Consider the following 14,260-nt stretch of genomic DNA (forward strand, 5'->3'; position numbering starts at 1 on the left):
AGAGGTAGGGGACTAAGGAACAAAGCAAACATGTTTTTCACCAGCATGAAGGATGCAGGTGCAGAGTCCCAGGGCAATGAGATCCCCAGAGCACATGTATGAGAGGGAAAAGCAAGAAAAGCCAGTGTATTTATGGTCACTCTGATTATTTAGAAGAGAATGTCAACACTCTCACTTACCCTCGGTTTTCTGGACTTTCTTCTCTCTATGTCCTTGTCTAGCATGAGAACTATAGACTATGCAACATCAGGAACCAGAAGCTGTAGCTAACAGAGTCTTCTCTGACACTGTCAAGGTCTGAACCTGTTCCATGAACTAAGCCAATAATCTTTATGGCTCAGCCTAGTTGCAGGGCATTGTCTCTGTGTGGTGCAGACCCTGACATGTCTTTTCCTTTGCTTTGCCTCTTCCTACTCCTGCAATCTATGTTTGCATTAGTGAAAATAACTAATCAGAAGTGTTTGGAGAATGGGAAGCCCACCACGTACATGAAGGCTGACATAATCCTTGGTGTGTTTATCCCTTTTTACTTTACAATAGAAGGACCCAAGGAAATCCAGATATTTTTTGAGAAAAAAGAGAATCCACTATTCAAAAGCTTAATGTAAGTACTTGTGCCCCTGTGCTAAGGATTATTTTCAAACTTAATGTAAGTACTTGTGCCCTGTGCTAAGGATCATTCACAAACTTAATGTAAGCACTTGTGCCTCTGTGCTAAGGATGTTCTAGCTGCATGACAGTGCATGCTCATCTGCGCACATGTAATTTCTTTAAGAATAATGAACTGAATACACAGAAATGTGAAACTCAGTTGCAAACTTTCCTCATTCATTATGCTTCTAGAGATCTTTACTCTCCTCTTTACTTCTCTAGTCAAGTAGAGATCAAAGAGGGAAATCATCAATTTTTGTGATGTCCATACTGTGAGTTCATGGTAAAGCTTATATTATTTTCACAGATTGACTTTAATGTGTCAGGAGAGGTTGCACCCTGCTCACATATCTTTGGGACTCTAAATGTGTTGTGTTTGAATGTTTCTTTCTTTCTATAGACCAGGAGAGTTTCTGGCAAAACCCCATGTCTTTAGTGCACACCTTAGCATCTCCGACCCCACATGCTCTTGCATTAGTTTGTTTAAATATCTCAAGATTTCGACATTGTGATCATGTTTATTACTTATTTATTTCTCATTGATATTTTAATGCAGTGTCTGAAAATCACATCCTTCATGCTTGATACTCTGTTTTCTGCCTAGTCAGTACTGAGTTTTTATTGGCAGTTTCTTGATTTGATTTCCAACATCTGTCTCTTCTTCCCCTACCTCAGAATCTCAATGTCCTTTTAGGATGTGACTTTCTCCATACTGAGTCTTTGATGTATATTTGTTTTGTACTCACCCCTCAGCCATTGTCCTCCTGTACAGTGTTGTATCAATGCCCAATTGAATTCACTTGCTTGTTTCTATCTTCTTTTAGGTCATCCATCTTTTTACTTTTTGAACTAGCAATCTGACATTTGATCTTTCTGAATATTTTTGAGTTCATTTGTTGGTTAGTTATCATATTGTGGAGTAGTTATTCAGCCTTGCTTTTTAGTAATTCCTGTTGTTTGTTTCAATTATTGCTATAATCAGTACCTTTGTTCATTTGAGCATCAATTACACATTTGGATAATCCTATACTAAGAAGTTTCTTCTTAAATGTTCAACGTATTCATTGCTCTGTAAGAAGGAAACAATCTTCCAGGCCTATATTCCTAGTACTTGTGGTGTTATGGAATATGTGAAGAAAAAATTCCTAGATTCTAGATTTATTTGGCACTTGTAGTACTCTTAGGAATGCTTTCACGGGATGGAAGGACTACAGGTCAGTAGCCCACTACTGCAGGAGATGGAAGGAGTTCCAAGATCAGGAGGAGAGAGAGCCCATCCTCAAGGAGAGGAAGTGGGCAGGAAAGCTTTAACTGTTAACTGACAACAGTACTTATCTGGAATCTGCCTGATTTGGCATAGGTGAATTCCAGTCACAACTCACTGAATCTTACATTAATTTGTTTCTTAGTTTAGAGATAAAGACTTAGATATGTTGACATTTCCACTCTCTGTAATCTGTACTGAAACCATATTGTAGAAGAAGCAATAAGCCAGTGTCTATAAATAGTGATGTAGACTCATGATTTAGAGCCATATCAAATCTTAATAATTCAACGGGGGATACAAATATGAACACTCTTTACATGCTTCCTTTGTCCATATTTTATGTATGTATATAAGATAAGTATTCAGCACAATGAGAAGGAATTTTATGTCTTATTTAGAAAACAATGAAAGAAAATTAAAATTTTGCTCGTTAGCTATGTAAATAGTAGGTAGTACTTTACCAAGGCTAGATTAATAGCTAATCAAAACTCCACTGATTAATATGATAAAACTCTGTAAGTCAGAAATCTTTAAGTCTCATTTTCCTGCAAAATTCAAGATGTCATTATTTTTTTCTGATTTGTAGTACTCCACTGTGTAAATGTACTACATTTTCATTATGCATTCTTCAGTCAAGGGGCATTTAGGTTGTTTCCAGGTTCTGGCTATGACAAGCAATGCTACTATGAACATAGCTGAGCACATGTCCTTGTGGCGCAGTTGAGCATCCTTTGGATATATACCCAAAAGTGGTACTACTGGGTCTTGAGGAAGGTTGTTTACTAATTTTATGAGAAATTGCCACACTGACATCCAAAGGGACTGTACCAGCTTGCATTCCCATGAGCTGGATTGTTCCCTTTTCCCCCCAACCTCTCCAGCATAAGTTGTCTTCAGTGTTTTTGATCTTGGCCATTTTTACAGGTGTAAGATGGAATCTCAGAGTTGTTTCGATTTGTATTTCTCTGATGACTAAGGATGGTGACCATTTCCTTAAGTGTCTTTCAGCCACTTTAGATTCCTCTAAAGTGTTGAGACTTCTCTGCTTAGATCTGTAGTCCATATTTTTTATTGGATTATGTGTTCTTTAGATGATCTATTTCTTGAGCTCTTTGTATATTTTGGAGATCAGACCTCTATCTGATATGGGATTAGTGAAGATCTTTTCCCATTCTGTAGGCTGTCATTTTGTCTTGATGAATTTATCCTTTGTTTTACAGAAGCTTTTCAGTTTCAAGAGGTCCCATATATTAATTGTTTCTCTCAGTGTCTGTGCTGCTAAGATTATATTTAGGAAGGGTCTCCTGTTCCAATGCATTCAAGTGTACTTAACACTTTCTCTTCTATGGGGTTCAGTGTAGCTGGCTTTATGTTGAGGTCTTTGATCCATTTGGACTTGAGTTTTGTGCATAGTGATAGATATTGGTCTATTTCCATTCTTCTACATTTTGATATACAGTTATGCCAGTACCATTTGTTAAAAATGCTTTCTTTTTTCCATTTTATATTTTTGCTTCTTTGTCAAAAATCATGTGTTCAAAAGTGTATGGATTAATATCCAGGTCTTCTATTTAATTCCATTGTTCCTCCTGTCTGTTCTTATGCCAATACCAGGCTGTTTTCAGTACTGTAGTTTTGTAGTAGAATTTTATTTCAGCTCCGAATTCTACAAGACTTTCAAAGAAGAACTAATACCAATACCATTCAAATTATTCCACACAATAGAAACAGAAAAAACAATGTCAGACTCTTTTTTATGAAACTACAATTACCCTGATAAACAACTACAGAAAGACATTTCTAAGAAGGAGAATTAAAGACAATCTCACTCACGAACATTGATGCAAAAATACTAAATAAATACTGGCAAATCGAATCCAAGAACACATCAGAACCATCATCCACCATGATCAAGTTGGATTCATCCCAGAGATGCAGGGATGGTTCAACATATGAAAATCTGTCAATGTAATCCACAATATAAACAAACTGAAAAAGAAAAAACAATATTATCATCTCATTAGAGATCGAATAAGCATTCAACAAAATCCAACATCCCTTCCAGGTCTTGGAGAGATGAGGGATGCAGGGAACATATCTAAATATAAAAAAAAACAATATACAGCTAGCCAACAGCCAACATCAAACTAAATGGAGAGAAACACAAAGAGATTACACTAAAATCAGGGACAAGACAGGGTTGTCCACTCTCTCCATGTCTATTCAATATAGTTATTGAGGTCCTAGCTAGAGCAATAAGACACCAAAAGGAGGTCAAGGAGATACAAATCAAACAAGAAGAAGTGAAACTCTCACTGTTTGCTGATGATATGATCGTTTACATAAGCAATTTCAAAAATTTTACCAAGGAACTTCTACAACTCATAAACACTTTCAGTAATATAGCAGGAAACAAGATTAACTCAAAAAATTAGTAGCCTTCCTGTACATAGATGATAAAAGGGCTGGGGAAAAAATCAGAGAAACAATACCCTTCACAATAGCCACAAATAACATAAAATATCTCAGAGTAACTCTAACCAAACAAATGGAATAGTTGTGTGACACGAACTTTAAATCATTGAATAAGACACCAGAAAGTGGAAAGATCTTCGATGCTCTTGGGTAGGCATAATTAAATAGTAAAAATGGCAATCTTACCAAAAGCAATCTACAGATTCAACATAACGCCCAGAAAAATCTTCATAAATCCCCCCAAAAAAAAACAGTACTCAACTTCATATGGAAAAGCAAAAAACCCATGATAACCAAAACAGTCCTGTACAATAAAAGAACATCTGGAGGTATCAGAATTCCTGACTTCAAGTTCTACTACAAAGTCTTTCTGTTACAATTTTTAACCTGACTTTTTCTTTCAGATTTTACAGATTTTTAAACTAACTCAATGAATTTACAAATCCATAGCTACAGAACCTTTAGAGAATAGTCTTACAAGTCTTAAGGTAAATACTTTATCAAACGTTTTAAGGATATAAGAGAGGAGAGTAGATTAGCAGACATAATCACTATTGCAAAAAAATTTAGATATTTTTTAACATACAGTGTCTTTACTTTTTTGCTCTCCTCCTTGTTATAGACTCAGGTAGCCAATTTGACACAGGACAGATTTGAATGAAACTTTTAAGCAGCATGTTCAGGTCTGGAGGGAGGGGGCTGAAACCCAGAGCCAGAGCCAACTTCTTTATCTAATACATCAAAATAAAACAGTTTTTAGTATTACCCATAGTGCAAAGATATTTGAATCTCTGTAAAACTGTTTCAGTGGTCAGAGAAAGAGACAAGAACAAGCAGAGAGTAAAGAAGATTCCATGAGGCGACAAAAAGCAGGGAACAAAGAAAACACAGATGTGATTTTGAGAATAAATAGCAGAAAGAGCTTGGAAATAAAGGACTTTGGGATAATATGCTTGTGAAGTGGAGGAAATAGTTATGATTTGGGGGCATTTAGAAATCCAGAGTGCCATCTTTGTCTACTGAGCTATCTTGATTACAATCCATTTGCAAGAAGACAACTAGTATTAAGGAAAACTTGAAGTCTTAGAAGAAAAAAAGATCAGAGAAGGCACATGAAAGTATTCAGAGCAAGCTCAAGGAGTAAACAAAGAACAGGTTTGGAGGGAAAGCAACCATAGGAGAGAGAAGGGTAAGTTTCCTGGAGTTGTCAAGAAGTCTGAGAAATCTGTCAGAGGAAAATGTCCCAAATCACAAAATTGTAGCATCCCTTTCCATGTGATGGGTGCCCAATAAGGCAAGAGAAACTGCCTTGTGCACAGGCTAAAACTCTCTAAATAACCCACCCATTCACATATCAAAGCTGAGTGGTTTCAAGACTGTATCTCAAAAATTCTCACTTGATCCAAACAAGAGAAGTTGAGATAACAGGAACTACAGGTTCCAATGTCTTATCAACAAACATTGACTTAACTATTGATATAAAAAAAACAATCCAAATTAAAACACATGGACCTAAACTGAGAATTCAATATAGTAACTGAGAAAGAAAATAAATATGCTGAAGCTCCTTACCAATTAGTGAAATACAAATCAACTTCTGTGTTATTTTATATTTCCCAAGAATATAAATTACAAAAAATGCTGGAATATATGTGAGTTAAGACGGTTGCAAACTGATAAGCCCTATAAAAATTAGTGTAGAGGATTTCTAAAAGTGTGGAAAGATATCTGCACTATTCTCTATGTCTATCAGTCCTGGGCATATATGTAAAGGACTGCGTATCCTACTGTAGTAATTCTTGAACATCTATGCTCATTGTTGCTCTATTCACAATAGCCTTGAAATAGAAGCATCCTCAATGCCAATCAACTGATGAATGGATATTGTAACTGTGATACATGTAAACAACTTAATTTTATTTGGCTGCAAATACAAATAGAATTATGGAATCTGCATGTAATGGATGGAGCTGGAATTACCATTCTGAATGAGGTAACCCAGACACAATAAGACAAAGTCAAATGCTTTCTCTTATATGCAGATGCTAGTTTTGAATCTTCCGGTGTCTCTACTTGACTGGAGTACACATATTAGCCAGGAAACTACTAAGGTGCAAAGGAGAGGGGATTTCACTAGCAGGAAAATAGAACACATGTGGTATGAAGAAGGGAAGGGAAATACTGGAGCAGGAAGGGTTAAGTAGCAAGTGATGGGGAGCAGACCAGAGAAAGTGTGTGAAGGAATAACTAACTCTAAGACCTTGGAGAAAGCTCATGGAAATGTACTAATATAGAAACTTCCTAAATACATACACATACATATAAAGCATTTAAATGGGGTTATTCTATAGCTGGGGAAGAATGCCTCTCACAGCGATCATGAACCATTAAGCAAAAAGACAAGTGCTAGGTATAAGTTAACTGTCTTACGTTGGTTGCAAATGTTTGTCCCTATACACCCAAACATGACCAGCTTTTCCTTTGCTCTTGGTTACCCTCCAGAATCTGATGGCAGGACCTGTTTAGTGGGAACATCACATACTTGAGTCACAGGACATGGAGTAATTAAGCTGTGGCTGACATGGAAATTTCATTTGTACCCGTAGCATCCACAGTAATGAAAAGTTTTATACACATTAATAAAAATGTAATAAACTGTCTAACACACCAGCAATCCCCAAAACCTACAATTATGACTGGCAGGAAAACATATGCCTACTGACAACATATCATACACTGGCATTAATATTATGGAAGTAACCCACAACATTCTTCTCAGATTTAAGTCCAGCTCCACCAGGCAGATATCATACCCCATTGGCCTAAGAAACTGTGGTTAGTTGTGTCATTGGTCCTAAATGAGAGCCTAATAATATTATTATGCTAAATAGACAAATATTTTACCTACCTACTCAGTTCTTACCTTTAAATGGGAATCTCACTGCATACTTCCCTCAAAACTTCTCAGAGAGGCTTCATTTTCCAATAAATGGTGTTCAGTACATAAACCTATAAGTTTTATGTATAAAAAAGCTATGTATATATGTAAACCAACCAGATAATGAGAGATTGTGGAGCACCCAGCTCTACATGGGACACGTTTATCATGTACTCTTTCCCCTCAAAACTCAGAAGAGAGGGTAGAACTTTCTAAGAGTCAGAGGTAGTGCATAATTGGGTTGAAATTGTTTGTTCATTAAATGACATGGCCATGGCACACATGGACTGACTGCACAGGACCATCAAGAAATGAATAAAATCCCCGCATTAATGGGAGAGAGGATCATGAATACTTCTTTAAAAAAAAAAGACTTATTTATTTATTATGTATACAGTGTTCTGTCTGTCTGTCTGTATGCTTGCTGGCCAGAAGAGAGCACCAGATCTCATTACAGATGGCTGTGAGCTACCACATGGTTGCTGGGAATTGAACTCAGGACCTCTGGAAGAAAAGTCAGTGCTCTTAACCTCTGAGCCATCTCTCCAGCCCCAATCATGAATACTTCTCCTACCTAAGGAGCCACTGACAGTTCGTAGCTGCTCAGAGTAAGAAAATCGGTTTTCTTCAGGATGTGAACACTGAGAGGATTCCCATTCTCCAGCAGAAGGCCTCACTCCCATGTATGTGCTGGTTATGCAGAGCGCCCTCTATGGGGATTTACAGAGAATGCACTTGAATTTAGGTGGAAAAAGTGTCAGGAAGGATAAGGGAAGAAGTGGTGATGGAGGTGGTGTGGATTTGATGAAAATACATTCTATGCATGTAAGATATTCTCAAATAATGAATACATACATACATACTCTTATAAATGTAGTGGAGAAAATTTGAATCAAGTTTAAAAAAAAAGAAGTCGAGGGTTAGCAGAAAGGTATCTCCCTATCCTCAGTATTTGCAGACTTCCAGCTAGACACATAGAGAGAGTTCAGTTGACAGTGTGAACTCTTCTATTTCCTCTGGCTTATGTTGTTCCTGTGTCCTTATTGAATGACAATCTGATATCCACCAACCTGTGTTGATAGGACCCATTTTCCTTCTTTGAACATCAGAGATCTGTAGCCACATTGAGCTTTGAATTCTAAGGGCTGGCTAGATTCTCTCACTCTTCTGGAATACTCCAGACCATACTGCTCTTGTTGCTGTATAATCAGAGGGTGGCTCCTCATTGACATAAAACTGGAAAACCACTCTATCATGAGAACAGTACACGCGTTGACACTTGAAAACCTGTTGGTTGTTAATCAGCAGGCAGGAGGATGCTGTGTGGATCTCAGACACACCACAGTAACTCTCAGCCTTCACTACAATGATCAACAGATTCACAAATCTACATTTTTACCAGTCCTGTGGGCTAAGGTTCAGAGGTTCCATTCAAACTCCAGCATAATTCTCTAATAAGAAGCTTGGGTTGTGTTTGCCCATGGCTGGACTCTCTTATGTCCTTCCTAGACTAGATTACCTGCTGCCTGATCCTCTAGTGCATAGTTTTCCTGCACTGTTGTTCTCTAAAAATCCAGGATCTGTTCTTAATTTGTGGTAGACTAAATGCAGTATCCATAACCGGTGGGGTTTCCTTGATGTCAATTGCTATATTGCTAAATCTTTAAAAATTTTTGTATATTGAAATTTTTATATAATTACTTTCTCTTTTTTACTAAAAAATTGCAGAAAATATATTTTGATCATTTTTTCCTCTCCAACACCTACACTTTAAATATAATTCTCTTATTTCCTCCTCTTTGCCTACCTCCAACTCTATCTTGTCTCCCAGGGCCACTTCCTCTCAAATTCATTTTTTATAATTATTGTTATTTAGAAAAATTCACACATATAAATAAATAAGTTTATATATATATATATATATATATATATATATATATATCCAACTGAATCAATTGTTTGGTGCATAGTATTATTTTGTGTCATTGGAAAAACCTCAGCCCTGAACTCAAATGGAAAAAGAAAGATTTATTCTAGAATCAAATTAATGTGATCCTGGCTAGTGAACCCAGATTTAGGTGACCCAAGATCCATGTTCCCTTGAGCAGACAATTTCATGAAGATTTCATAGTAAAATATAAAGCAAGTTGTAAATCAAGTAAATTAGTGAATACATCAGCCAGGAGGACACAGGCAAGTTAGGAAAAATTATCCTACAAGCCCAAGATGACATCTGATGTCATTCTTAGCTTTTAGGTTGTTGGAAGCCAGTGCTCTGCTAAGTTACTAGATTTCAAAGGAATTTTACTCATTAGTTATAGGGAATTAACTCACCTCAAGAGTTGACATAAATGACTGTCCATGGTGATGCAGTTAGCCTATAGTAAACTTCTAGATCTACAAAATTCCAACACCTCCACATCACTGAAGCTGATATCATCCCGTCTCTATAGATGCAGCTCTTTCCAGGAGTTCTCTTGCATGCATTTATACACATGCATACAGTTATACACATGTTAATTATATGCACACATTTCTACTGCTAAACACTCAGTATATAATAATCCCCAGAACAGACTGATTTCTCCTTCTCTCAATAGTGACTATTAATCAGTTATGAACAACAGATTCTTTCTTAACATACCATCTAGCTATAGAACTCAAAGTCACATAGTATAAACAAATGTCATATTTTTTTCTTCTGCCAACAGGTAGAATCTCTCCTTCAAGAGAACTCAGTCGATTCACGATTTCTCTTACTTGCCGCCAGTAGGGCTAACCAGGCTCTCATCTAACCCAGGTTTTGAAAGTACCTCCTAAGAACCCCTCTCCAATCACTGAATGCCGTCGGGGAGAGAGATAATTTAGCCCATCTTCCTGCTTCCAAAGTTTCCTTTTTTCTAGTTTTCAGCTTTCTTTTACTGCCCTCATGAATTTGGGAGCTTTTCTTCTTTTTCATATTCTATTTTTCCTTATTATTTTACTTACTTTGATTCTTTCACTGGCAGGAGACTCTACTCACTCATTTAATCTGCAAGTTTGGAGAATAATTTTTTCTTTGTTTACTAGTTTCTGAAATTTCATAAAGATTTCTATTTTATTTTATGTGTGCAATTGTTTTGTCTACATGTATGTTTGTTCCACATGTGTGCCTGGTGCCTGCAGAGGCCAGAGGAGAACATGGATCCCCAGAAAACAGGTGTTGGCATTTATTGTAACCCAAAGACTGGCTGCTGTAACCTGAATCAGAATAATACACAAGAGTAGCAAGTAATTCCAAAAACAAATTATTGAAATATAATGAAATATCAAAAACTTCATTAGCCATGCCATGATGTTCCTGAGCTGTCAGCAGTTTATTCATACAAATTTTGAATGTCAGAAGAGAAACCAGGATTTAAAGTCCTCTTCCTGAATTTGCTAAGGAGTTTCTGAGACTAATGGCCTGAATGTGCTCATCATTCTGCCCCACCTCTTTAGAGAAAGATGGAAGAACTATCAGTATTTGCTGACCTTATACTTTGCCATTGAGGAGATCAATAAAGATGCCCACCTGCTTCCCAATGTGACCTTGGGTTTCCACCTCTACAACGCTTTTGACTATCACTACAGAACCTTAGAAGGACCTCTGATGTGGCTGTCTGGAAGGAGTGAGTTTATCCCTAACTACAAATGCAAAACTCAACACAAAGTTCTTGCAATCATTGCAGGAGTCAGGCCTGAATTTTCTGCTGCAATTGGAACACTTTTAGAACTCTACAAAGTTCCACAAGTAAGTTAATAATGTTCTGGTGACTATACTCACATAGGATACTAGACCAAAATAAAATGGAGAAGTTGCATATATTTACCTCCAGTGATTTAAAATAAAAGTAAATGAATTACCTGGATTCTGCTATGATCAACAGTGGAAAGAGTATGGTGAAAAACGTGAGCATCAAATATTTAGATTTCCAAACAGATGACTTACTAGTATTTATGATTCTATCTCCAAATATTGGCAAGATGTACTATGATAGATTATAGCTAAGAGGTGCTCACAAATCAGAGTCTATAGCACAGATAACTTAATTGCCCAAGCTGGGTCATAAACATCTCATAGTTTCTCCAGGAGTTAATTAATGACAGTTAGAGGAACAAAAAGTTCAGGAAATTTAAATAAATTATGACAATCCTCAAGGACATCACTAATGAAAATGTTACAAAAAATTTATTTTCTCATTCAGGAAAGTAGATTTCTGAATAGCACTTGCAGAGAAAAACTGCTTAGATAAATCCCCACAAATGGCTCTTACCAGGCACTATTGAAGCAAAGCAGCCATCATAAGGTATCACTACAAACAGAAAAACCTTAGATGTGGACCATGCTCAAAAATGATCAAGATTAGAACATCAGACCGTGCAATAATGATTATTATCACCCACTTAAAAATTGATAAATGTATTGGATCCTGACGTAAGAAAAATTATATACATGATAATAGTCATTATTATCAGATACTCACATTTTATATTCGTTGCTCAGTGATGACTCATCAAATCTATCATTAGGGAAGGAGAAGGCAACAAAACTTGCTGATGTTCCCCTAGATCTTCATGCCTCTCTCTTTTTTAAATGCAGGAGCTAAATCTATGAACAAATTTGTTATTTACTTTTTTAAAACTAGAGGTTCTAGTAAAGGTATTGATATGTACTCAGACTACAGCACTTGATAATGCTTCTGCAGTCTTTCTCTACAACAGATGCTCTGTCCTATTGTTATTAGAACAATAGAAATCTATTGTACCTTTCAAATCTGTCATGAAAAGAATATTGATCACTTTTTAGGTTCTTCAGAACTCTTAGTAACTTTGGAGCCCATAATACTTAAAAGTGACCATATTCCATCACATGATGAGAGAAAGGCTAATCTCACAGAAAACACTCTCTTCACCAATCTTCAGTTCCCTGATCTTCTGTGAATAATAAACTCACTTCCTCTCTAAGGGTGATGACTCCAAATACTCAAAAACTGTGAAACTTTTTTTTTGTTTGCTTCATCAGGTCTCATATGGAATTTTTGATTCTACACTAACTGGCAAAGATACATTCCCATCCCTTTACCAGATGTCTCCAAAAGACACAGCTCTAATCCAAGGAGTGATCTCTTTATTGCTGTTCTTTGGCTGGAAGTGGGTGGGGCTCTTTGTGGCTGATGATCTAAAAGGTAAGGAGTTCATCTCTAGCCTGAAAGCAGAGATGGCATCAGAAGATATCTGTGCAGCTTTTACAGTTAAACTCTCAGCTAACTGGAAGATTCATATAGTGTCTGAGGTTGAGTTGCCAAAGTTAAATCAAGATACACAAGTAAATGTGTATATACTCTATGGTGATATAGATGATATATTGTTTTTCTGCTTCATACATGAAATCATATCAAACAGAAGGAAGATGTGGATCATGACAAAACCACAATTATTTTACTTAGATTCTGAATTATATGAGTTGAATGATTTTTTGGACATTTTTGGAGGAAGCTTCTCATTTTCAAAACATAAAAATATTCCTGGCTTCAAGCACTTTATAAAAGCACTAATGCCCTCCCAGTACCCAGAAGATCTTTACTTCCATAAATTCTGGATTGACACTTTTTACTGCTCACCTCCTCCTTTACATTGTGGAAAATATATACCCTGCCCACCAAATATATCCCTAGGGATTAAACAAGAAGAAAAGGTTGTGATGATCACTTCTGAACCCAAGGTTTCCATATGGAATGCAGTGTATGCAGTTGCCCATGCTCTCCATAAAATGCTTTTGAGTAAAACAGAAATAGCACCTCACAAAGCGGCAAACAAGGACAGTCTTCTACCTTGGCAGGTAAGCCAACTCATAACTAAGGGAAGCACTGGGCACTTACATTATTAGTAAGTAATTCACGGTATTCAAACACATAACACATTTTCACCTTACTATTAAAAGAGTAAGGAGGTTGAGCATGAAAGTGTAAAGGGGTTCTTTCACAGTGGGTGTGTATGTGTCTGTAATATGGTGCATGCTTTGGGAAATGGTTGCTTTGCTTTCAAGACATTAATTCTGTACATATTTCAGCAAATGGTTTCCTAGTATGATCTGAAATTCTGTAAGATATCCAAAAGCAATTACTGTCAAAATTCAGTCTGCCAGTATTTTATTGAACATTTTGCATCAATGTTCTTGAGGGATATTGGTCTGTAATTCCTTTTTTTTAGTTGAATCTCCATGTGGTTTGTGTACCAGGGTCACTGTGGTCTCATAAAAAGAATTTGACAATGTTCCTTTCATTTCTATTATGTGGAATAATTTGGGGACTATAGGTATTAGCTCTTCTTTGAAGTTGTGGAAGAATTCTGTGCTGAAGAAGTTGTTTTGGTTGGGAGAATTTGATAACTGTTTCTATTTCCTTACAGGTAATAAGTCTACTTAAATTGTTCAGCTTGTCTTGATTTAATTTTGATAAATGATATTTATCCAGAGAATTGTCCATTTTTTTACATTTTCCAATTTTGTAGAGTACAGATTTTCAAAGTATGACCTAATGATTGTCTGGATTTCCTTAATGTTTTTTGTTTTGTCACCCTTTTCATTTCTGATTTTGAAATTTGGATGTTCTCTTTCTGTCTTTTGATTCGTTTGGGTAAGGGTTTGTCTATCATGTTGATATTCTTAAAGGGTCAGCCCTTTGTTCACTGATTTTTTGTATTGTTTTCTTTGTTTCTATTTTAATAATTTCAGCACTCAATTTGATTATTTCCTGTAATCTACTCCTCCTTGATGAGTCTGTTTCTTTTTGTTCTGTAGTTTTCATGTGTGCTGTTAAGTTGCTAGTGTGAGATTTCTCCACTTTCTTTATGTGGGCACTCAGAGCTATAAACTTTCCTCTTAACATTGCTTTAATAGTGCCCCATAG

General features: G+C 36.4%; 1 protein-coding gene across 1 annotated transcript in view; it reads left to right on the plus strand.

Annotated features, from left to right (window-relative positions):
• The first annotated feature begins 383 nt into the window (after positions 1-383).
• LOC121464688 (vomeronasal type-2 receptor 26-like) overlaps positions 384-14,260 on the plus strand; it is a 51,892-nt gene continuing 38,015 nt past the window's right edge. Inside the window, exons 1-3 of the mRNA XM_041677714.1 lie at positions 384-604; positions 10,812-11,103; positions 12,376-13,191. Coding sequence (XP_041533648.1) covers positions 384-604; positions 10,812-11,103; positions 12,376-13,191 — 1,329 coding nt within the window. The remainder of the gene's footprint in view (positions 605-10,811; positions 11,104-12,375; positions 13,192-14,260) is intronic.

Source organism: Microtus oregoni, unplaced genomic scaffold, assembly GCF_018167655.1.
Source record: "Microtus oregoni isolate MIOR12 unplaced genomic scaffold, Mior012 000029F_ref0000214, whole genome shotgun sequence".
NCBI lineage: Eukaryota > Metazoa > Chordata > Mammalia > Rodentia > Cricetidae > Microtus > Microtus oregoni.